Genomic DNA, 22293 nt, shown 5'->3' with positions numbered 1-22293 from the left:
ACCTGTCAAAAAATGCGCGCAATTGTAATCAAAAGCTGCGCGCAAACGTAATGATTTTTGCGCGCAAATGTAATGGTAATGCGCGCAAACGTAATGCACCGCCCTTAACAACCCAACGTAATTAAAACATTTAGCTGATTTTACAGAGTTATCTCCCTGTAGTGTTAGGTACCACCTTAACCTATTAAAAAGTATATAAACATTCTACAATTCTTCAGGTAGTCTTTCCTGTAGTGTGACTGATGGTTACTTACAATCCAGCAGAAGTATTCAGATGCAAGTCCTTGGTAAACCAACAGTGTCTATCTTCCCACTGACAGCAGTAGTTAAACAAGGGGAGACAACTACTGTACAGTGTACTGTTACTAGTAATCCTACTGAAGTCAGAGATATACAGTGGTATAAAAATGGATATATGTTTGATGGAAGTCAAGGTAAGATTTTTATTTCTAGTGTTTATGTTTTGATGGGTACGTAAATCCCACCAATTATTGGAATTTTCTAAAATTTATTTGCATCTTTCTGTGTGATGATTTTCTATCTTGTGCTACACCTCAGTTCAAGAGTTTTCAATGATATCACTATCCCAAAATCACTATCTTTATGAGGAAGGGAAGATGAACTTAGACTGAATTTTCATAATTTTACTACTCATTGTGGTTGTAGATGGGAAACAAATGAGCCACTGACTCTCTTCAGTTTATTTTGAAATTGAAGATACAATCTGTCTTTTGAAATGTAGCAGAACATGATATAATACAGATACTTCAGTCCTTTATGAATTTTAAATCTTTTCTAAATGTTTTAGAAAGAAATCATATGCCAAATGAAATAAAAATTAAATACTGGTATATGTTAAAAAAAATCAAAACAAAATTGATTTTGTTTACATTATTTTTTATTATAAAACAATAATCTGGTTTGAAATAACAGTGAATTATTTATTTTTTATTGAAGATGAAGTCATTGATACAGATATAGAAAGAACTAGTGAATTACTAACCATCATAAATATTCAAAAGAGTGTTCTGTATGGATGTGTTGGTACAAACGAGGCTGGAGAGGGACCAAAAGTTAGGTCTAATATAACAGTGTATGTAGAGGGAGGTAAGATGGACCAAAAGTTAGGTCTAATATAACAGTGTATGTAGAAGGAGGTAAGAGGGACCAAAAGTTAGGTCTAATATAACACTGTATGTAGAGGGAGGTAAGATTGACCAAAAGTTAGGTATTATATAACAGTGTATGTAGATGGAGGTAAGAGGGACTAAAAGTTAGGTCTAATATAACAGTGTTTGTAGAGGGAGGTAAGATTGACCAAAAGTTAGGTCTTATATAACAGTGTATGTAGATGGAGGTAAGAGGGACCAAAAGTTAGGTCTAATATAACAGTGTTTGTAGATGGAGGTAAGATGGACCAAAAGTTAGGTCTAATATAACAGTGTATGTTGAGGGAGGTAAGAGGGACCAACAGTTAGGTCTAATATAACACTGTTTGTAGAGGGAGGTAAGATGGATCAAAAGTTAGGTCTAATATAACAGTGTATGTAGAGGGAGGTAAGATGAACCAAAAGTTAGGTCTAATATAACACTGTATGCAGAGGGAGGTAAGATGGATCAAAAGTTAGGTATAATATAACAGTGAATGTAAAGGGAGGTAAGAGGGACCAACAGTTAAGTCTTATATAACACTGTTTGTAGAGGAGGTAAGAGGGACCAAAAGTTAGGTATAATATAACACTGTATGTAGAGGGAGGTAAGAGGGACCAAAAGTTAGGTCTAATATAACACTGTATGCAGAGGGAGGTAAGATGGATCAAAAGTTAGGTATAATATAACAGTGTATGTAGAGGGAGGTAAGATACACCAAAAGTTAGGTCTAATATAACAGTGTATGTAGAGGGAGGTAAGATGAACCAAAAGTTAGGTCTAATATAACACTGTATGCAGAGGGAGGTAAGATGGATCAAAAGTTAGGTATAATATAACAGTGAATGTAAAGGGAGGTAAGAGGGACCAACAGTTAGGTCTAATATAACACTGTTTGTAGAGGAGGTAAGAGGGACCAAAAGTTAGGTCTAATATAACACTGTATGTAGAGGGAGGTAAGAGGGACCAAAAGTTAGGTCTAATATAACAGTGTATGTAGATGGAGGTAAGAGGGACCAAAAGTTAGGTCTAATATAACACTGTATGTAGAGGGTGGTAAGAGGGACCAACAGTTAGGTCTAATATAACAGTGTATGTAGATGGAGGTAAGATTGACCAAAAGTTAGGTCTTATATAACAGTGTATGTAGATGGAGGTAAGAGGGACCAAAAGTTAGGTCTAATATAACAGTGTTTGTAGAGGGAGGTAAGATTGACCAAAAGTTAGGTCTTATATAACAGTGTATATAGATGGAGGTAAGAGGGACCAAAAGTCAGGTCTAATATAACAGTGTTGGTAGATGGAGGTAAGAGGGACCAAAAGTAAGGTCTAATATAACAGTGTTTGTAGAGGGAGGTAAGAGGGACCAAAAGTTAGGTCTAATATAACAGTGAATGTAAATGGAGGTAAGATTGACCATAAGAAAGGTCTAATAAAACACTGTTTGTAGAGGGAGATAAGAGATACCAAAAGTTAGGTCTATTATAACACTGTTTATAGAGGGAGGTAAGAGGGACCAAAAATTAGGTCTAATTTAACAGTGTATATGTAGAGGTAGGTAAGATGAACCAAAAGTTAGGTCTAATATTACAGTGTTTGTAGAGGGAGGTAAGAGGGACCAAAAGTTAGGTCGAATATAACAGTGAATGTAAATGGAGGTAAGATAGACCATAAGAAAGGTCTAATAAAACACTGTTTGTAGAGGGAGATAAGAGAGACCAAAAGTTAGGTCTATTATAACACTGTTTATAGAGGGAGATAAGAGGGACCAAAAATTAGGTCTAATTTAACAGTGTATATGTAGAGGTAGGTAAGATGAACCAAAAGTTAGGTCTAATATTACACTTTATTTAGAGGGAGGTAAAAGGGGCCAACAATTAGGTCTATTATAACACTGTTTGTACAGGGAGGTAAGATGGACCAAAAGTTAGGTCTAATTTAACAGTGTATGAAGAGGGAGGTAACAGGGACCAAAAGTTTGGGCTTATATAACACTGTATGTAGAGGGAGGTAAGATGGACCAACAATTAGGTCTAATATAACACTGTATTTAGAGGAAGGTAAGAGGGACCATTTATTCCCCTTGAATGATAATTTTCATAGGACTGCAAAATTTGAAAAATTTTCGTCGTATATTGCTATCACGTTGGCGTCGTCGTCTGCGTCGTCGTCGTCGTAGTCGTCCGAATACTTTTAGTTTTCGCACTCTAACTTTAGTAAAAGAGAATAGAAATCTATGAAATTTTAACACAAGGTTTATGACCACAAAAGGAAGGTTGAGATTGATTTTGGGAGTTTTGATCCCAACATTTTAGGAATTAGGGGCCAAAAAGGGCCCAAATAAACATATTCTTTTTTTTCACACAGTAACTTTAGTTTAAGTATATAGAAATCTATGAAATTTTGACACAAGGTTTATAACCACAAAAGGAAGGTTGGGATTGATTTTGGGAGTTTTGGTTCTAACAGTTTAGAAATTAGGGGCAAAAAAGGGGTCCAAATAAGCATTTTTCTTGGTTTTTAAGTAAATAGAAATCAATTGGAGTTATCTTTCTTTGTATAGAATAGTAGTTGAATCAACTTTTTTGCACCATAACTTTAGTATTATTGAATGGAAATCTATGAAATTTAATCAGAAGGTGTATGACCACAAAAGGAAGATTGGTATTGATTTTGGGAGTTTTGGTCCTTACAGTTTAGGAATTAGGAGCCAAAAAGGGGTCCAAATAAGCATTTTTTTTTGGTTTTGTACCATAACTTTAGTATAAGTAAACAGAAATCTATGAAATTTAAACACAAGTCTTATGACCATAAAATGAAGGTTAATATTGATTTTTGGAGTTTTGGTCCTAACAGTTTAGGAAAAAGGGGCCCACAGGGTCCAAAATTAAACTTTGTTTGATTTCATCTAAAATTGAATAATTGGGGTTCTTTGATATGCCGAATCTAACTGTGTATGTAGATTCTTGATTTTTGGTCCTGTTTTCAAATTGGTCTACATTAAAGTCCAAAGGGTCCAAAATTAAACTTAGTTTGATTTTAACAAAAATTGAATTCTTGGGGTTCTTTGATATGCTGAATCCAAACATGTACTTGTATTTTTGATTATGGGCCCAGTTTTCAAGTTGGTCCAAATCAGGATCTAAATTATTATATTAAGTATTGTGCAATAGCAAGAAATTTTCAATTGCACAGTACTCAGCAATAACAAGAAATTTCCAATTGCGCAATAGCAAGAAATATCTGATTGGAGTTATCTTTCTTTGTCAAGAATAGGTAGTTGAATCAACTAAAATCATTGTTTTATACAATATACAATGTATATTCACTTTTACTTCCAACTGATAAATTAAGACAATCTTTACCATTCAGTGATAACAAGCACATTTTTACATTTTAATATTTTATGATGTATTTAAATGAGTAATTATTGTTGCAAACTCCATTAGAAATTTGAATTGTGATTAGTTTTGGAATAAATGATAGGGGGATGTGGAAAAAAAATTGGGGGGGGGGGAGGGGAATTCAATTTTTCTCATTTGAAATTTCATAAATAAAAAGAAATTTCTTCAACCATTTTTTTGAGAGGATTAATATTCAACAGCATAGTGAATTGCTCAAAGGCAAAATTTTAAGTTCATTAGACCACATTCATTCTGTGTCAGAAACCTATGCTGTGTCAACTATTTAATCACAATCCAAATTTAGAGCTGTATCCAGCTTGAATGTTGTGTCCATACTTGCCCCAACTGTCCGGTTCAACCTCTGCGGTCGTATAAAGCTGAGCCCTGCGGAGCATCTGGTTACCATTTTAAGCTTACCAGGCCCAAAATGATGTTAGGAATGTTGAGCTCTACTATTTTTTTGTCAAAACTGTGAGGCCATTTCTAAACAGTTATTGTCAATAAATGTCAAGTTTTACCATCTTTCCATTTTATGCCCACCTACAATAGTAGAGGGGCATTATGTTTTCTGTTCTTTGCACCCATTCGTTTTGCTCGTCCGTCCATCCGTTTGTCCCGCTTCAGGTTAAAGTTTTTGGACAAGGTAGTTTTTAATAAAGTTGAAGTCCAATCAACTTGAAGCTTAGTACACATGTTCCTTTTGATATGATCTTTCTAATTCATGTAATTTGAATGCCAAATTAGAGTTTAAACATAGTGAATGCTAATAGGAGTGGGGCATCCATTTACTTTGGACACATTCTTGTTGCCTTTCATCTTGAAAAATGTTATAGATGGAGACAAACTTTAAACTGCAGAAATAGTCAGCAAGATGAGATTTACACAAAATTCTCTTGGTCAAAATTATAAGCAGTCTTTTTGTGAAAAATACACATAGACCTACTTGTATTTGAGCCACACAGGCTCTTAAGAGCTTTTAGATTTCTTTAAGAAAAATGCTGTAAAAACTTTATAGACTTTTGAATTAATCAATAATTTGATATTTTCTTTTCATTTGAGAAAATCTTGGAATTTGTCCTGTTAATGTTGATAGATTTGGAACAGTATGGGAAGAAACCATTGACGGTATTATTGTTACAAAGCCATGTACGGGAAATCAAACAGGTATAACACGTGTAATTACAAGAGAACAACACATGTTACATTATATAATTAAAGCCCACTGAGGAGGTGAATATCCAAAATGGTTAACCAGGTTAGGGTTTTCTACAAGATATTTAGCCAGAGGGTAATAAACATTACTCAGGGTTGACCATTTTGGATATTCACCAACTCAATCATTGCCATTAATGTTATATTATATGGAACAAACATATTACTATTAAAGTGAAATATTGCAACAGATTGTCAAAACACTTACATTAGAAAATTATTTTGTGTCTATTAACATTTCGCATATAACCAAAAAAGGAAGACTCTTCCTGTAAAATATAGATGTTAAGTGACATCATACTTTAAAGAAAGGCAACACTTGATCATTGAGTACGACAAATAAACAATATATCCAGTAAAAGTCCTTAAAAAAACTTGTCTTTTGATTGGCATTTTAGTTGAAACTCGAAAAAAAGAAATCTCACTCTAAAAATTTCACTACCAAAACAAATCCTTTTATTACAGACAAAATAGCAAGAATAAAAGTGTGGGTAAATAAAGCTACAAAAGCTATGTTTAGAGATTTAAGAAAAGGGAGCGTACACTATCTTTTGTTTAATGTTTTTGGAATCTAAGATCTAATTTTGGCTCATAATTGTCAGGTGATGTGTCAAGAGTGTGCAATGATGGTGTATGGGCAGAACCTGATTACAGTACATGTGTTTTGACGGAATTAGTTTCCCTTGTTGAAGAGGTTAGAATTTCACTTTTTAACAAATGTTCTTTGTGAATATACATTTAGAAGCAGTGGCGGATCCAGGGGGAGCGCTCTGGGGATTGGAACACCCCTTTTTTTTGGACAATCAATGCATGTGAATGGGGACATATAGTTGGAACCCCCCTTTGTCCTGGGTTGGGAACCCCCCTTTTTAAAATGGCTGGATCCGCCCCTGGGAAGATAGAGAAATTGAATACTTGTTGGAGTTATTGCAATTTAATGAAAATTTCAACACATTTTTAATGTTTTTGTTATTATTTTTAAAAGAAAGATATAACTTGAAAAAGCAAAAATGATCAGCAAGACAAGATGGTCTTATTATGATTTTTAGCTCACCTGACCTGAAGGGTCAAGTGAGCTTTTCTCATTACTTGGCGTGCGGCGTCCAGGGTCCGGCGTCATCCGGTGTCCGTCATCCGTCGTCCTTTTTTTTTGCTAATTAAAGTAAATAAGTTGTGTCTGTGTGATTTGCTATTTTTCCACAACAATTTTTAATGTTTACAACTTATGTCCTTAGTATATTATTTGACTTAAATGTTCTCACTAGTTTTTCACTACACCTGTTTGGGTCTCATGTTTTTCTATTGATAAACAGACTGACAGGTTGACTGAGGGTGCAGAAAGAGAAGTTGTTGATGACATTTTAAAGAAGTTAACAAACCTGACCCAAAGAGACATTCAATTGACGTCTGGTGATCTAACTGCAGCATCAAATACCTTACTTGGTGTGTCCGATCATGCTAAAGAAAGGGTGGAGACAGTGTCTTCTGACCAGTTAGAGGTAACAAAACTTAATGTGGCTAATCATGTTAAAACACTGTATTCCAATCATCTTGTTCTTCTTTTTGAGTTTATTCGAATATTGTTTATCTTTTTCTTGACTTTGTTTTAGGTCTGAATTGTTAATCTTTTTAGTATAACTTTATTGTCTAGCTCTGAATTTTTAATCTTGATTTTAGGACTTTGTTGGAGCTCTGAACTATTAATCTTGTTTTTATGAACTTGTTGTAGCTCTAAATTGTTATTTGTTTTTGGTAGGATTTTGTGGAAGCTGCGAATAATATCTTATATGATGAAAAGAAGGAAGATTGGAATCAATTAAAAACCAAACAGGTATTATTTTTTAAGACCATTTTTAATTATTTTCATAAAAAAACATTGACTCAGTATAGTTTTATCATACCTGTCAACTCACCCGTTTTTTGCGGGTGACACCCGTTATTTTCACCTCTCACCCGGGAGTTTTGTCTTTACCCGGCGGGTCCCGGGAATTTCTAACATTACCCGTTTCACCCGGATTTCTGACCGGAATTGTTTCCGGTATTTAGAAGTAATACGACTTTCGGTTTTATCGGTCTTTTTCAATGTAACCAAAAGTCAAAATGTAGGACTGTTTACCTGAGCTACGTAACGATATTTTCAACAAGCTACAAGATGAGTTCAGTGACTATCAGTTGACCCCATTAGATGAACTTCCACTTTGCACTTCCCCTGTAACTGACATTGGTACATTTTGGGGAGAAATGTCCAAGTTGCATGACATTTTTCTTAACAAGCCAAGATTTTTTGTTTTGTCAAAACTTGCTAAAACATTACTGGTTTTGCCAAACAGCAATGCAGACAGTGAGAGGGCATTTTCTTTAGTAAAGAAAATAGCTACAGAGTTTAGGGCTGATCTTAATAAGGATACACTGTGTACTCTTCTTTCTAGTAAAATGAATACACATTTGCATTGCTATGAACTGAAACCAAGTGCGGTTCTTTTAAAGAATGCCAAGTCTGCTACTATGGAATATAACAATAGTCTGAAATAAACTTGTATACATGTTCTAACTGTTTCATATACATATTGACTATATAAATTATATGTAATTCTAACATGACGTCCTTCAAACGCTTTGAGTACACACCCGTGGTAAAATATGAATATATTGCATTGGCTGTTCCGATCGTACTCCCACGTCATATGGTTTTTTTTATGAATGAAGTACCCGACGTCATAGAATGATGACGTTATAATTTAAGCATTTTACGGGAAAATACACGCTTCTGATACCGAAAATCATCACAACAAGGAAACGTCAACAAACGATGCTAAAATGTGGTATAAGCCCATTTTTTTATACATAGAAGACATATAAGATAATTATCATTAAAATTCATCCAAATCTATCTAAATAAGTTTTGTGAATAGTTTCAGCATGTCACTTTTTCTGTTTGTTCCGTTCTTTTACGCCAATCTAAAAGTGCGTTAATTTATGAGAACGGCAAATAATGGGCTCCACCTAGAGCGATTCGATTCAAAACAATTGCCGTATTTGTCCTATTAGAATCGAAATAATTCATGGGGGCTTGAATATATCTAGATTTTACCACGGGTTGTCCCTTTATGCCGATATTTTACCCCTAGCTATCGCTCAGGGTAAAATATTTGTCATAAAGGGCCAACCCGTGGTTAAATAACGATATATTCAAGCCCCCATGAATTATTTCTTAAACATATTTTTGTTCTTCAATTGAGCCCACAAAATGTTGTACGCGTTATGACCTGAGATTTTTTTTCTCAATGCAGGTCATGACCTGACTTTTCATTTTCAGAGGTTGACAGGTATGGTTTTATATTGATGATTACTTCTTTTTGTGACTTTAACCTTTCAACTCACGGTTCAAGTACATGATTTTTTTTTAAATTGCTTGCCTTCAATGAAACTTTTTTTATCCTTTGATATAGGCTATTGATATTTGGCACAGAACTTGATGAAGATTCTTTGCATAACATGGTAGTTGGCCCTGACCTCTATCCTTCAATGTTGAATTTTGATGTAATGTCACAAACAATGTCGTGACAGTACCCTTTGTTGCATGATGTCAGAGGAGTGAAGTTATCAGATTTATTTCACCTGTGAAATAAAATCTTTTTATTTCACTTGGAAATTAGGATATTTCATTACAACCAATGTAATAATATTTACTATTGTAAGATGTTTATCCATTAATAGCAGACCACTGATGTAACCACATTGCTAAAAGCTGTTCAAAATTATAATGATGCTTATTCACAAAGTCAAGATCAGGAGTTCATAACAATTATACAGAAGGAAAATATAGGTGAGATTATTGTATGTGATTCCCTTCTTAAGGATAATATGTACCGTTGTGTTGATTCAATACAAAACATAAGAAAATTTCATAGAAAATTCACAGCCTTTCCCTTTATACACCCATATTTGACAATTTGGTGCTTGATAGATAGTGGTTTTTGCATGCAGTGCTAGCAATGATTAAAAAAAAACAAGTTTATAAATTTTTATATTGGTTAAAACAAAGATAAAAATGGACCAATTCAAGTACACTTTCTGGGGTGGGCTCGACTTTAGTAACTCAGCGGGAGGTGTTTTTGGAATGTTAAGTTTATTAAGGACTTTTTGTTAACAATGAAAGCTAACACATCATGGACAAACAAGTTAGTAATGTAGTTTGAAATTTTATAAAGAAAATCTCTGAATTCAAATCTTTGCATTTCTACCATAAATGAATAAATAATAATGCTATGCAAAAAGTTTCCCTTCATTATATGTACGAAATGGCTCATCTCTATTGTCTTTGCTGTTTTGATACTATTGCAATTTGAAAATTTGGTAATTCATATGGCTACGGAATAGAAGGGTCATAAACCTTAAAGCTTGTATACAAATATTTTATTGTTTTTCCTATCAATCTGTTGAAGGAAATTCTTTGTCAAATCAATTTTTCCTACAGATAAATGTTACACCGGGAGCAAACAAGCCATTTATTTATAACAAAAAAAATAAGTCACTCACAGGCCTATGAATATGACATAGTTTTGGAAACCTATTCTTGCCAAAAAGATATAATTAAAACTGCTTTTTATGAATGCTAGAAATGCTGACAGTAATATTGTTGATACAAATTACCCTAGCTATAAACCAGTATACACAAAATAAGCTAGTTTTTATGCCCCACCTACGATAGTAGAGGAGCATTATGTTTTCTGGTCTGTATGTCCGTTCATCTGTTCGTTTGTCCCTCTGTCCCGCTTCAGGTTAAAGTTTTTGGTCAAGGTAGTTTTTGATGAAGTTGAAGTCCAATCAACTTGAAACTTAGTATACATGTTCCCTTTGATAAGATCATTCTAATTTTAATGCCAAATTAAAGAATTTATCCCAATTTCACGCTCCACTAAACATAGAAAATGGAAGTGCGAGTGGGGCATCCATGTACTGTGGACATATTCTTGTTTATTGACAACCTTAATATATATTTATCTATTGTAGTTGTAGAGGTTGGGAAGATACAGAATGAAGATATAACTTTTCCTGATAGAACTCAATTACAGCCGTCATGGATAACTAAAACCAAAACAACAATCAAATTACAACAGTCATCATTGACAGGTATGTTAGATAAGCCATAATGGGTCACTTAGACTGTACAATTTATTGGTTACCAGTGTTATTTGTTGGTTGAGGATATTTTGATTGTTAGGGACCGGTCAAAATTTCTTGATGCATGGGACCGGTGCAAAAAGAAAATTGTCTGAAATAATTCTCTTGATCCCATGGCTACTGGCAGAATAAAAATATGCTTGTCCAATGCACTTTACCTAGTAAAAAAGTGTGTGTCCCATGTTAAAGCACAAAAAACATGATCAAAGTTGTGGATACATTTCATGCTACAATCTATTTGGATAGCTGAAAAATAATGCTACTATGTGTGAACTGTATCTATTTTGCTATTATAAAGTAAACAAAACAATACATAAGCATATGTTATTGCCTACACAGGAGCCCAAACAGATGACAATATGTTATTGTCTGATTATAATAAATGATACATGCAATATTAAACAATTAACATGTATGAAGTGTATGGTAGAATACATTTTTTCAAAAAAATTGCAGCTTAATTTAGAATCTAACTATTCTAAATTATCAGTGGGTAGGTAAATTTTCCCAAAAAAATAAATTACAAAAATATGAATTTTTTTTCTGCTTCTATAAAACAATCCCCATTATTTGAATAGTCATACCAGAAGAAGTGAACATATCGAGACAGTTAAATTTTCAAATTTAAAACGAGAGGAATGTGAAAATAGCATCAAAATTAATGAAGTGAACATCTCCAACTTCCACTTACAACAATATTGTATTTTAAACATTTTTTTTAAAAGTGGAAAAAAGTAAAATTTACTATCTCAACATATATGCAGCTTGAGTGATTATATATTTATATCTGGGCTATTCAGAGCTTGTTGGGTGTGGGTTCCAGATTTGTTGTGACCTTTGAATGAATATTCCAATCATTTCTTTTGGTAGTATGCTACTGTATTTGTTAAATTTCCACAAACATTCTTTTTCTACAGCCAGTATGTATTATAAAAAAAAGAGTTTTCATTCTACAATGTCTGTTGAATTTGCATAATCATGATAATAACATTTATGATTAAGGTAGTTCAGGGGGTCATCACTGAACATCATTTCTGAGCATGTTAGATTTTTGTTTTATTTAAGGAATTATGGTCTACATGTACAAAATAAAACAGAAACATTAAAACAATTCATTTTGTTTAATTATAGTTGAAGTAGCAATTTTAATTGCTTGGCCATTTTCAAAATTTCTGTTTCAATCCAAGCGAGATAATTTGTATACAAAGTACATGGAAATCACACATTTTGTCAATTTTCTTAAAAGTATGGCTGGTTTATACACCACATTTCTTTTTATTGAAACTTCTAAAGCATATGAAATGGAGATTTTTTTTCATATACAGACATTGTTTCAAAAAGTTCATGTCCCATGCTTGCCAATAATGAAAAAACATTGAGTCCCATTCCTGTATACACTGCAAAAAGTGCTTGTCCCATTACAGTTTGCACCGGTCCCATGCATCAAGAAATTTTGACCGGTCCCTTAACAATAATCCAACAATCAATTTTTACAGAGTCATTAACCATCTTTGTGATATATCATATGATGAATTGAGCTGTATCATATTTGTCACCAAAATATTTTGATTCAAATAAGAAAATAATGGAAATGATGAATTTGTCAAAGAGACAACAACCCGACCAAAGAGCAGACAATAGCCAAAGGCCAACAATGGGTCGCTAATGCAGCAAAAAAAATCCCACACCCAGAGACGTCATACTCCCTTAATAATGGAAATTCAACCAAAGTACATTTTGTATGAAGCGCAGAAGCGCTTCATTCTAAAAATGTATGCACGGTCAACGCTTTGACAACCCTATAAAGTTACAAAAAGAAGCATTCAATACTTACATTGTATAATTAGATTTTTTAGCTAGGATCATGAAAACACGATTTTTATCCAGTTTTATTTAGTTCACCTGTGCACTTTATTGTGGTACCTTGTGTCATCATGCATGATAAATTTTATTGTCTAATGCAATTGTTTACGGAAAAACATGTGATGTGCAGTTAGCCAATCAGAATAACGTATCATAATGAAACTTACATCTAATGTAATTATTAAATGGTGAATCAGCAATTTGAATCTTCCTTGTCTATATATAATGGCAGACAGCTCTATAAATAAATATTAGTTCAAACGAATTTTGAAACTGAAATCTACATATTATTTTTTTTAGGCAATCAACCATTTGGATTTGGAACTGCTTATTACAGAAACATATCAGATCTTTTCCCTACTTATTTGTTAAAAAACAGGTATACACAACTACTAGTCAGTTCATATAAGGGTATACATGTACTATGTTATTTGGCTTGATCAGGCATGATCACTTTGTGTCCATCTAGCAATTGAAGCTAAAATATCAATTTGTTTCCAACTTGGAAATGACATAATATAAATAGACTTTTTTTTTTAAAATAACCCTGTGATCAGATGAAAAACATGACTAGCTGATGCAATATATTTGGATCTTCCCAGTTAATTTTAATTCTATCTGTCATTTTCTGTTTGTTAAAAAAAACATTTCCGGGTGCTTAAAATTTATGAAGTGTTATTTCATTTTTTCTCAGAACCTACTGAGTATAATGCTTTTGAAATTAATCTGATGCTGATTGGAGTAACCTGATGATTTTATTGCAAATCAATTTGATGGCACATAGTTCTAAATAAAACCTTCTTAATAATCTAATTTTCATCAACAAACATTTAAGGAACATGTACATGTATGGAAAATTCCCAATGAATGACCATCATTTGGTTCCAAATAGTTCAATATCCTTATTGTGCCTCTAATTAACGTATTGCAAAAATCTGTAAACAAAAGTCAATGTGAGGAGAAAAAAGAGATGTTGCAATTTCAAGCAAGTGGCTGATTGCTGAATTGAAGAGCAGAGTACCATAGAATAAACATAGAAAATATATGGAGATATAAAATGCTTTTATCGCTATTTTGTGCATTTTTCCTTTGATCTTTTTTTTGTGATAATTTTTATATCATGCTTCTCGCTTGAGATGGAAAAATTATCGCTAGAAACTAAGGAGGTCACGTGGCGTTGCTAACGAAATTGACATTGAAATTGACAAGTCATCATAGGTAAAATAGCGATAAACAGATTATCATTGGTCATCTCAACTCGATTGCTTTTCTCACTTTCGCTGTACCAGCTCAAGCGAGAAAATCAATCTCGTTGAGATAATCAACGATTATCTATAATTACAATTAACTAAAACCTTCTGAAAAATAGTTTTTGTTCCGATAATTCAGTGCACTATAAATTTATAAATTCTATGATTTCTTTTTTCAGAGATGTACAAGACATTGAAGGCAGTATAGAAGTGAATTCTGATGTAGTGGACTTTTCTATATCTCCTCCTTTACCATATATAAATCCACCTCTAGTAATACAATTTGAGTATTTGACTGTAAGTTAGTTGTATATGAATAAATGATCATCATATAACAGGTAGTAGCTATTTCCTATCATAGAAGAGGCCTCAGTGGTAAAGTTGTCTAGGCAGTTCTACTACTGTAATTACTAGCCAGTCAGCACTGAGGGTTTGAGTTCGAACCTGCTTATGCAGATGCACTGGACTGCATAAGGATTGTCAGCTTTCCTAACATAGATCTGTGGTTTTCTCTGGGCATTCCACCAATAAAAAATGGCCTCAAAGAAATAGCCCAAAAGTGGCATTAAAACACCAACAATCAATCAATCATATTGCAGATGAATAAGAACATCAGAGTATGGTTTAAGTGGACAGGTCTTGTTCCTAGTGATTATTTTAACTCTAAAGTTACATTGTTGAAAATCTTTCAAAAAATTTCAAGATGAATAACAGGTAGAATGGGCCATTTCATTTATATGTATATACATGTACTGAGAGCCTGTATATCACAACACATAATATATGCCTTTGGTCACTTTTTTTAATTAAAAAAGTTTGCAATTGGTCTAGCATGTTCAGAATTCAAATGTCTGTTCACGTACAGTCAAATCTAATACATGTTTAAAAGCTTTGAGTGTTCCTGATGAAGGTAAATTCAGAACAGCGCTTAGGAAGCATCAAATTTAGAACTTGATGTTTTCATTTTTTTAAAGGCAATTTTCTCTGGTCCCTATGATGGTCTCTAGATACAGGTTTGACTATAGATGATATTGGCTTGGACTTTTAAATGATGTTTGGTATGTCATACATGCTATTTTACTTTCAGACTGGATTAACTAAACCTGTATGTGGATTCTGGGATTTTAATTTACAGTAAGTAAATATAGCTGATTTACTGTGGATTCAATTATTTTTGTTGGTATCAATTTTCGTAGATTACTGAAAACTTGAATATTCGTGGATATTTGATTTCGTGGTTTTGCCAATCTGTGTATACAAAGCCTATTGAAAATATGATAATCGTTGCACATTTGAATTCATGGTTCACCTGTACCCACAAAACCCATGAAAATTGGTATCCAACAAATAATAATGAATCCACAGTAATGGATACACTCCATCAAATCACATAACTCTATTTGTGTTTACATCAATATGTGCTATATCAGGCTGTTAGTTTTCTCACTTGAATTTTTATTTTTATTTTGTGGCCATTGATATCTGACTATGCAGTATGTGTTTTGCTCAATGTTGAAGGTGGTACATTGACCTATAGTTGTTAACTTTTATGTCATTTAGTCTCTGGTATAAAACTATGTTCTTGCTATTTAATTAACATTGTTTATTTTTTTTTTTTTCCCCTTCTGTTAATCATACCAAGTTTTCTTTATTTATATATATTTGTTTAAACAATAAAACATATTTGTTCATGTAAGCGCGAACATTATTTTATATCTTCTTTTTCCTTTTTTTAGAGCCTGGTCGACTGTAGGATCTAGATTGACTAAAGCCTCAGATGATCTAGCAACTTGTGAATATGATCACACCACAAATTTTGCTTTGTTGATGAGTCCAATGGGCACAAAGGTTTCTCATATATTTAACATTGATACCATTTTCATTAAGGCACTACATTGATAAAATCAAAGGATCCTGAATGTCTGACAAAAACTCAAGAGCTTGAGCAGCAAACTCTCATAATATCAATAAAAATATAATTCTTGCTAGCATGCTAAATATTGTTTTCACATCAATCACTTGTCAACTTCCTGTTTTTGAAATACTTATTAAGGTGTTATTTTCCCTTTATATATGTGATTTGATAAACTAGTATTTATTATATCATTTTTTCACAAATACTTGAAAAATATTTTATTAATAAGGGGAGATCATTCAGACAAATTTTGTTGCTAATAACAGCTAAATAAATCAGAGTTTTCACTTAGCGTCCTGAGGTTTGTTTGTATTGTAGCAGTGTGAAAGATATAAAAAAAACATATCTTAAGGGATCATGTTATATGACATTATAGGAAATCAAAGCTTTACCTTCAAAATATTTTTTCCAAAGACTATCTAAAACACCATCAGGTAAACTGTATTATATTTCTGAAGATGATCTTTGAAACTATGTTCTAACTATTTAAATTTGAAACATATATAGTCATCTAATCACAAGCTATTATGGAATGTTTTCAGATCTTACATACAAAGACAAACATTATTAAATATACAGTAAGATTGTTTATATAAAGGATTATGTTTTTAAAACGAACAGCCTATCCAGTTTTACCTATAATTTTTTAATTTTTGGAAGGAAGGGCTCTCAACAATTTCATTTTGTAAATTTGCTACCTCATCATTTTGTGTGTTTTTTCAATGGAAATTACTCTTTTACTGCTTTAAATCTAAATTAATCAATTAATTTATTTAATCACAATCATTGCTTATCTTTATGGCCCACAATGAAGTTGTCGATGCCATATAGTTTTACCCTTGTCCATCCTTCTGAAATTCTGTAATTCGATCATACCGTCATACTGTCATTCCGTCATTCCATAACAAACTATTATACAGAGTTTTTCTAAACGCAATTCAGATATGAGATATGAGTTAACAATGATGAGTTACAGATCAAGTTCCGCTTCACTAATATTTGCCGAAATTACAGGCTTTGGACTTTGAGAAAATTATTGAAAATCACAATTATACAGATTTTTTTTCTGTACACCTCCAGATTTGAGCTGATTTTTGATACATGAGACTACCATCATGTTTGTGTCCACATGTGCTTACATTGAAATTGCAGATTTTTCACAACTTTTTGGGACAGTACCATTTGTGTCACTTTGACACATCTAGGTTTTTATTTTATTTACATCAAACAGAAACTTATTTATTTTTCAGGTGACTGAACATGAAAAAACATTGAGTTATATATCGGCTATTGGTTGTGGTATATCCATCCTGTTTTTGATAATTACTCTTGTGGTATACTTCAAAAATTGGGGGTAAGTTATCTGAAAGTACAAACATTTTTTGATACAGTTAATTATACCTTATCAAAAGGCCATTGTTGAAATAATATCAAACAATCAAATTGGATCTGACTGTGACATCAATGAAACAGTCAAACCTTCATATAAGACAAATACCACCAAACAATTAAACCTTTTCTTTCTACTTGCCTGGCACATCTATCAAACAGACAAATTTTCATAAAAGGCAAATGCCACCAAACAATCAAACCATTTCTTTCTAATTGCCTGGCACATCTATCAAACAGACAAATTTTCATAAAAGGCAAATGCCACCAAACAATCCTGGTCTGCCTGGCATATCTATGAAGCAGGCAAATTGTGTTTGATTTGATTTTGAATTACTGTGTTGCTTTAAACATTTGAGTAAAACAAAACCATTTAGTATAAATTTCCTTTGCCAAATCTTCAATAAACTAAAAGAAAAGAAAAAGGCTACAAATTTGTGAGCAGTTATGCCATTCGAGATATTAAGATTTTCTCAAGTAAGGCTCAATGTTTAATGGACAATTGAATTCAAAATATTACAGAATAATTGCATAGTACATTTTCTTTTTTAAGTTTTGATTAGAATTTAAAAAAATTATACCTCTCTTTGGAAAAAATGGACAAAAGGGTCAGCCTCATGAATCTATAACAATTCCTAAATCACTTCAACAAAGATCAGTTTACAAAATCTGTCATATTATTTACAACATTACTGTATACATGGCCATTGTCTACAAAAAGAGGAGTTGAAGAAAATGTTTGGTTTTATTTCAGTCGAATCAAATCAGATAAAGCAAAAATCCTGACTAACTTGTGTATAGCATTGATACTTTCTTATGGGTTGTTCCTTTGCTTGTGGGCACCAATAGCAGACATAAAGGTGAGTCACTATCAATGTTAAAATTAATGAAAAAAGATATTGGTAAATTTTAGGAAGAAGACATCTAATACATTGAACTTCATACAAACTTAAATATACAGGGTCTTTATAAGTTAACATCTAAAGATGTAGTTGTGTCTTTTCATGAGTAAAAATGTAAAACATCTTATTTTCACGCATACTTTTAATCATATTAAGTTATTTCTAGAAGACTTAACAGAGATTTATAACAGAAATTTGTTTTTTGCACTCTCCTCTATTGTGGAAAATGCAACCTTCACATATTAGGCAATTTAATTTTGCATAATTTGTTTTCTCAAAAGAGTTGTAAAAATTAGTTAATTTACAGAAACATGAAACATGAAACATGAAAACTTAATTAAACGCCTATTTCTACATATACAATATGTATTCAATGGCGTTGTACATAAATGACATATAAAATACAAAAATACTAAACAAAAATACAATATGTATGTACAATACCAAAAATTGAAAATTTATACTGTGATACACAAGAAAAAAGTCAGAAAAGTTCAAAATAATTTTGGAAGTACAATGTTTTCAACCGACATTTAAAAATATCCAAAGATTCAGAGTTTCTTACATTTGTACCTAGTTCATTCCACAATTTTGGCCCAATAGTACTAAAGCTTCTATCTGAAAAAGTTTTCTTTTTGTTATATGGGACTGCATAACAACCAATAGATGACTCTGACGACCTTAATGAACGTTTTGACACTTGAGGATTTAACAAATTGATCAAATACAGGTGCAGTATATTAAACAAATTTCAACTGTATATAGTATAACCAGTTGTTTGTAAGTTGCAAATAATATCAATAAAGCCACCAAATAACAGGTTAACTATAAAAATATGAATGGAAAGGGGGAAATGTGAAAGAGACAATAACCTGACCAAAGAGCAGGCATATATACCATGTTTTAGCTGCAGTGGGATCCTAATCTAGAGAAGAATTCTACTCAACCAATGCTAGGGGCTGATATGAACTTTGTTGAGGTGAACATTTTTCCTCTGTTGAGGGTCTCAGTGTGAGTTGAAGATTAAGAACAGCAATAAAAGCACTATACATTTGCGCATGCTGTGATTTTATTTCAAGAATTAATACACCATATCCTTTCTTCTCTATTTTTGTACAGGCACTGTGTAAAACCTTTGCAGTACTACTACACTATATTTTCCTGGTGGATTTCTCTTTGATGTTAGCCATGGCTATAGAAATTGGAATCCAAGTTCTCTATGTTTTACCAACAAAGTCTAGAGTGAAATGGTTGATACCAGTTTGTTGGGGTAAGTCAGTATCTGTAATAAGAATTGTTGTAAAATTCCTAGAGAATGAAGCTAGGAGTCCTTGGATACCAAACAGGTTAAAATAAGCCATCTAGAAATTACAATGGTTCATTTATTTGCTGTTTGTTGTTCTATTGCCATCATACTTTGTCTGGAAAAATTTATGCTAAACCTATTTGAAATCATTTCTTAAATATTTGCTGTCTGCTGATGTTCATACATATTACTTTTGATATCTTTATGTTTGTAAATGATTTCAGTTATTCCAGCAGTGATTGTTGGTATTTCAATGGGTGCAACTCAGCTAGAAGGATATGGTGATACAGATGTGTAAGTTGTCTTGATCTTTTAAATTAACTCAGTGGCAGAATACTACATTTTTGGTTGAACAGTAATGAGATGTTCACCTAGTCAAAACTTTAATGTTTTAATATTCAAAAAATATATTTGATTAAAACTTGAATACTGATTTAGTGGGAAATATCTTTATACATTTTGTGTTATATCTTAATACATTGTGTGTTATATCTTAATACATTGTGTATTATATCTTAATACATTGTGTGTTATATCTTAATACATTGTGTGTTATATCTTAATACATTGTGTGTTATATCTTAATACATTGTGTATTATATCTTAATACATTGTGTGTTGTATCTTAATAATTACATTAGATGTATGTTTCATTAAAATACGTTATTCTGATTGGCTAACTGCACATCACATGTTATTCCGTTATTGCATACATTTTTGCAAAGATTAGAACTTGTTCTGAATCTTTACTTAGGCACTGGCCTCCCTAACAACAAGACAGGTTAGCTACTGTTACTAAATGTATTCACACTGAAATATAGTTCCTTAATGTTCTCATGTATGTGCACATAATACACATATAAACTGGGTATATTATTGGTGTGGTTCATTCAAGAATGTATGTCATCAAGGTGTGTTGATATGCAGGCTTTTTTAAAAACATTTTGATTAGGTAAGTGGGTATTGATTCAACTAGTATGATTGACAACTGTCATTATCACTAAACAATCAGAGACAAGGTGGACCTTTAATTACAATGCCCCGTCTCCGAAACTGCCAATCAAATTGAACCTCAGTCTTACATAATTATATAGACCACTCAATATACATCTTATTCTAAATACACAAGTATTTGGCCTCATAATTGAATACACAAATGTGTATATTAGATGTTTGATATTTATAAGGATGATAGATTTATTTATTGCAAATTACTTTTAATCTACATTACATAAAATGATTCTGTAAATTATATCTGAAAGATAAATTATTAATTAACAAGATCTTTAAAAAAAAGAAATATGAATATAAATATGAATATATTAAAGGTATTCAAGTAAGTCCTTTAATTTACTTGATACATTTCCAATAGTCATCTGTAATTAATCAACAATTAAATTAGTACACTTTTTTTTATCTTGAAATTGGCTTGAAACAGTTTAAAAATTTTAAATCTTTTGATTATAACAAACCATTGTTTATTAGTTTATTTCCCATCAATCCTTATGTCTATTTTAGTCATTTGAATTTTTATTGAAAGTGAATATATATTTTTGCAATCAAGAAAGAATCCACATTTCAATAAAATAAGTTTTTTTATTGGTTTATTTTCAAAAAGTACATTTTTACAATCAATGCCCTGTGTTTAAAAATACTTAAAAAATTGCCCTGTGATCAAAAGGCACTCTAAAACTTTTAATCTTCAATGCCATATATTTCAACTCACAAAATGCCCCAAAACAACATTTTTCATTTTTTTTAGTTGACACGTTAAAGTTTTAGCTGTTGGTCTAGATTTATGTCTAACAAGGATAGTTGGTAACATGTTCATTTTTCACCACCATACCTTAATATGAAAAAATTCAAACTACTTGTCTAATCTTTCCATGAGTGATTTCTATCACTTTGATTAGAATGAAGCGCTTTCGTGCTTCATACAAAATGTACTTCGGTCAACGCTTTTACACCCCAATAAATTTACAAAAAGAAGCATTCAATTCTTAAATACATTGTGTGTAATATCTTCTAGCTGCTGGCTGTCTGTAGATAATGGACTGATATGGGCATTCATAGGACCTGCTTTAGTTATTGTATTGGTATGTATGATATAGATCTATCTTTTAAATATTTTATTAACTTTTTATTGGAATTAAGCCTTAGGATATATGAATCATAGATAAAAGTAGTTTTTTAGCGCTTTCATTTCTAGATTTATTGTCTATTTTGTATTAAATTAAGATGAAAGGTCTAGGACTACTTTGTTCTGGGCAGATACAATATTTTGCTGGAGTTATCCCTCTTGGAAAAGAAATATGTATGGAAAATAGCCTTGCTTACCCTCTCAAATGTATATTTCTTAAAGAAATTTTATGTAATTGATATTAAGTTTCATATGATCAATTTCATGTTTTGGAAAAGTTTGAATTAAAATCAGCCAAATCAACTGTTTATAGGGTTGTAATATGATATACAGTAGATTTATTTATTTTCGTGGGTACCAATTTTTGTGAATTGATGAAAACTTGCATTTCTCATCACTTGGCTGCCCCGTCATCTGTTGTCGTCTGTTCTCCTCTGAAACTATCGGGCCAAATATAACCAAACTTTGCCACAATTATCATTAGGGTTATCTAGTTTTAAAAATGTGTCTGATGACCGAGCCAACCAAATAAGGTGGCTGCCATGGCTAAAAATAGAACATAGGGGTAAAATACAGAAT

General features: G+C 32.1%; 1 protein-coding gene across 1 annotated transcript in view; it reads left to right on the top strand.

Annotated features, from left to right (window-relative positions):
• The window catches only part of LOC134688340 (uncharacterized), a 207478-nt gene that overhangs the window by 55982 nt on the left and 129203 nt on the right, over positions 1–22293 (top strand). Inside the window, exons 29-40 of the mRNA XM_063548958.1 lie at positions 219–434; positions 958–1107; positions 5613–5717; positions 6368–6459; positions 7079–7264; positions 7522–7596; positions 9483–9591; positions 10779–10898; positions 13113–13191; positions 14242–14359; positions 15150–15196; positions 15799–15910. Coding sequence (XP_063405028.1) covers positions 219–434; positions 958–1107; positions 5613–5717; positions 6368–6459; positions 7079–7264; positions 7522–7596; positions 9483–9591; positions 10779–10898; positions 13113–13191; positions 14242–14359; positions 15150–15196; positions 15799–15910 — 1409 coding nt within the window. The remainder of the gene's footprint in view (positions 1–218; positions 435–957; positions 1108–5612; positions 5718–6367; positions 6460–7078; positions 7265–7521; positions 7597–9482; positions 9592–10778; positions 10899–13112; positions 13192–14241; positions 14360–15149; positions 15197–15798; positions 15911–22293) is intronic.

This window comes from Mytilus trossulus, chromosome 10 (genome assembly GCF_036588685.1).
Source record: "Mytilus trossulus isolate FHL-02 chromosome 10, PNRI_Mtr1.1.1.hap1, whole genome shotgun sequence".
Lineage (NCBI taxonomy): Eukaryota > Metazoa > Mollusca > Bivalvia > Mytilida > Mytilidae > Mytilus > Mytilus trossulus.
The sequence above is the reverse complement of the archived record's forward strand: the minus strand, read 5'-3'. Positions and strand labels throughout refer to the sequence as shown.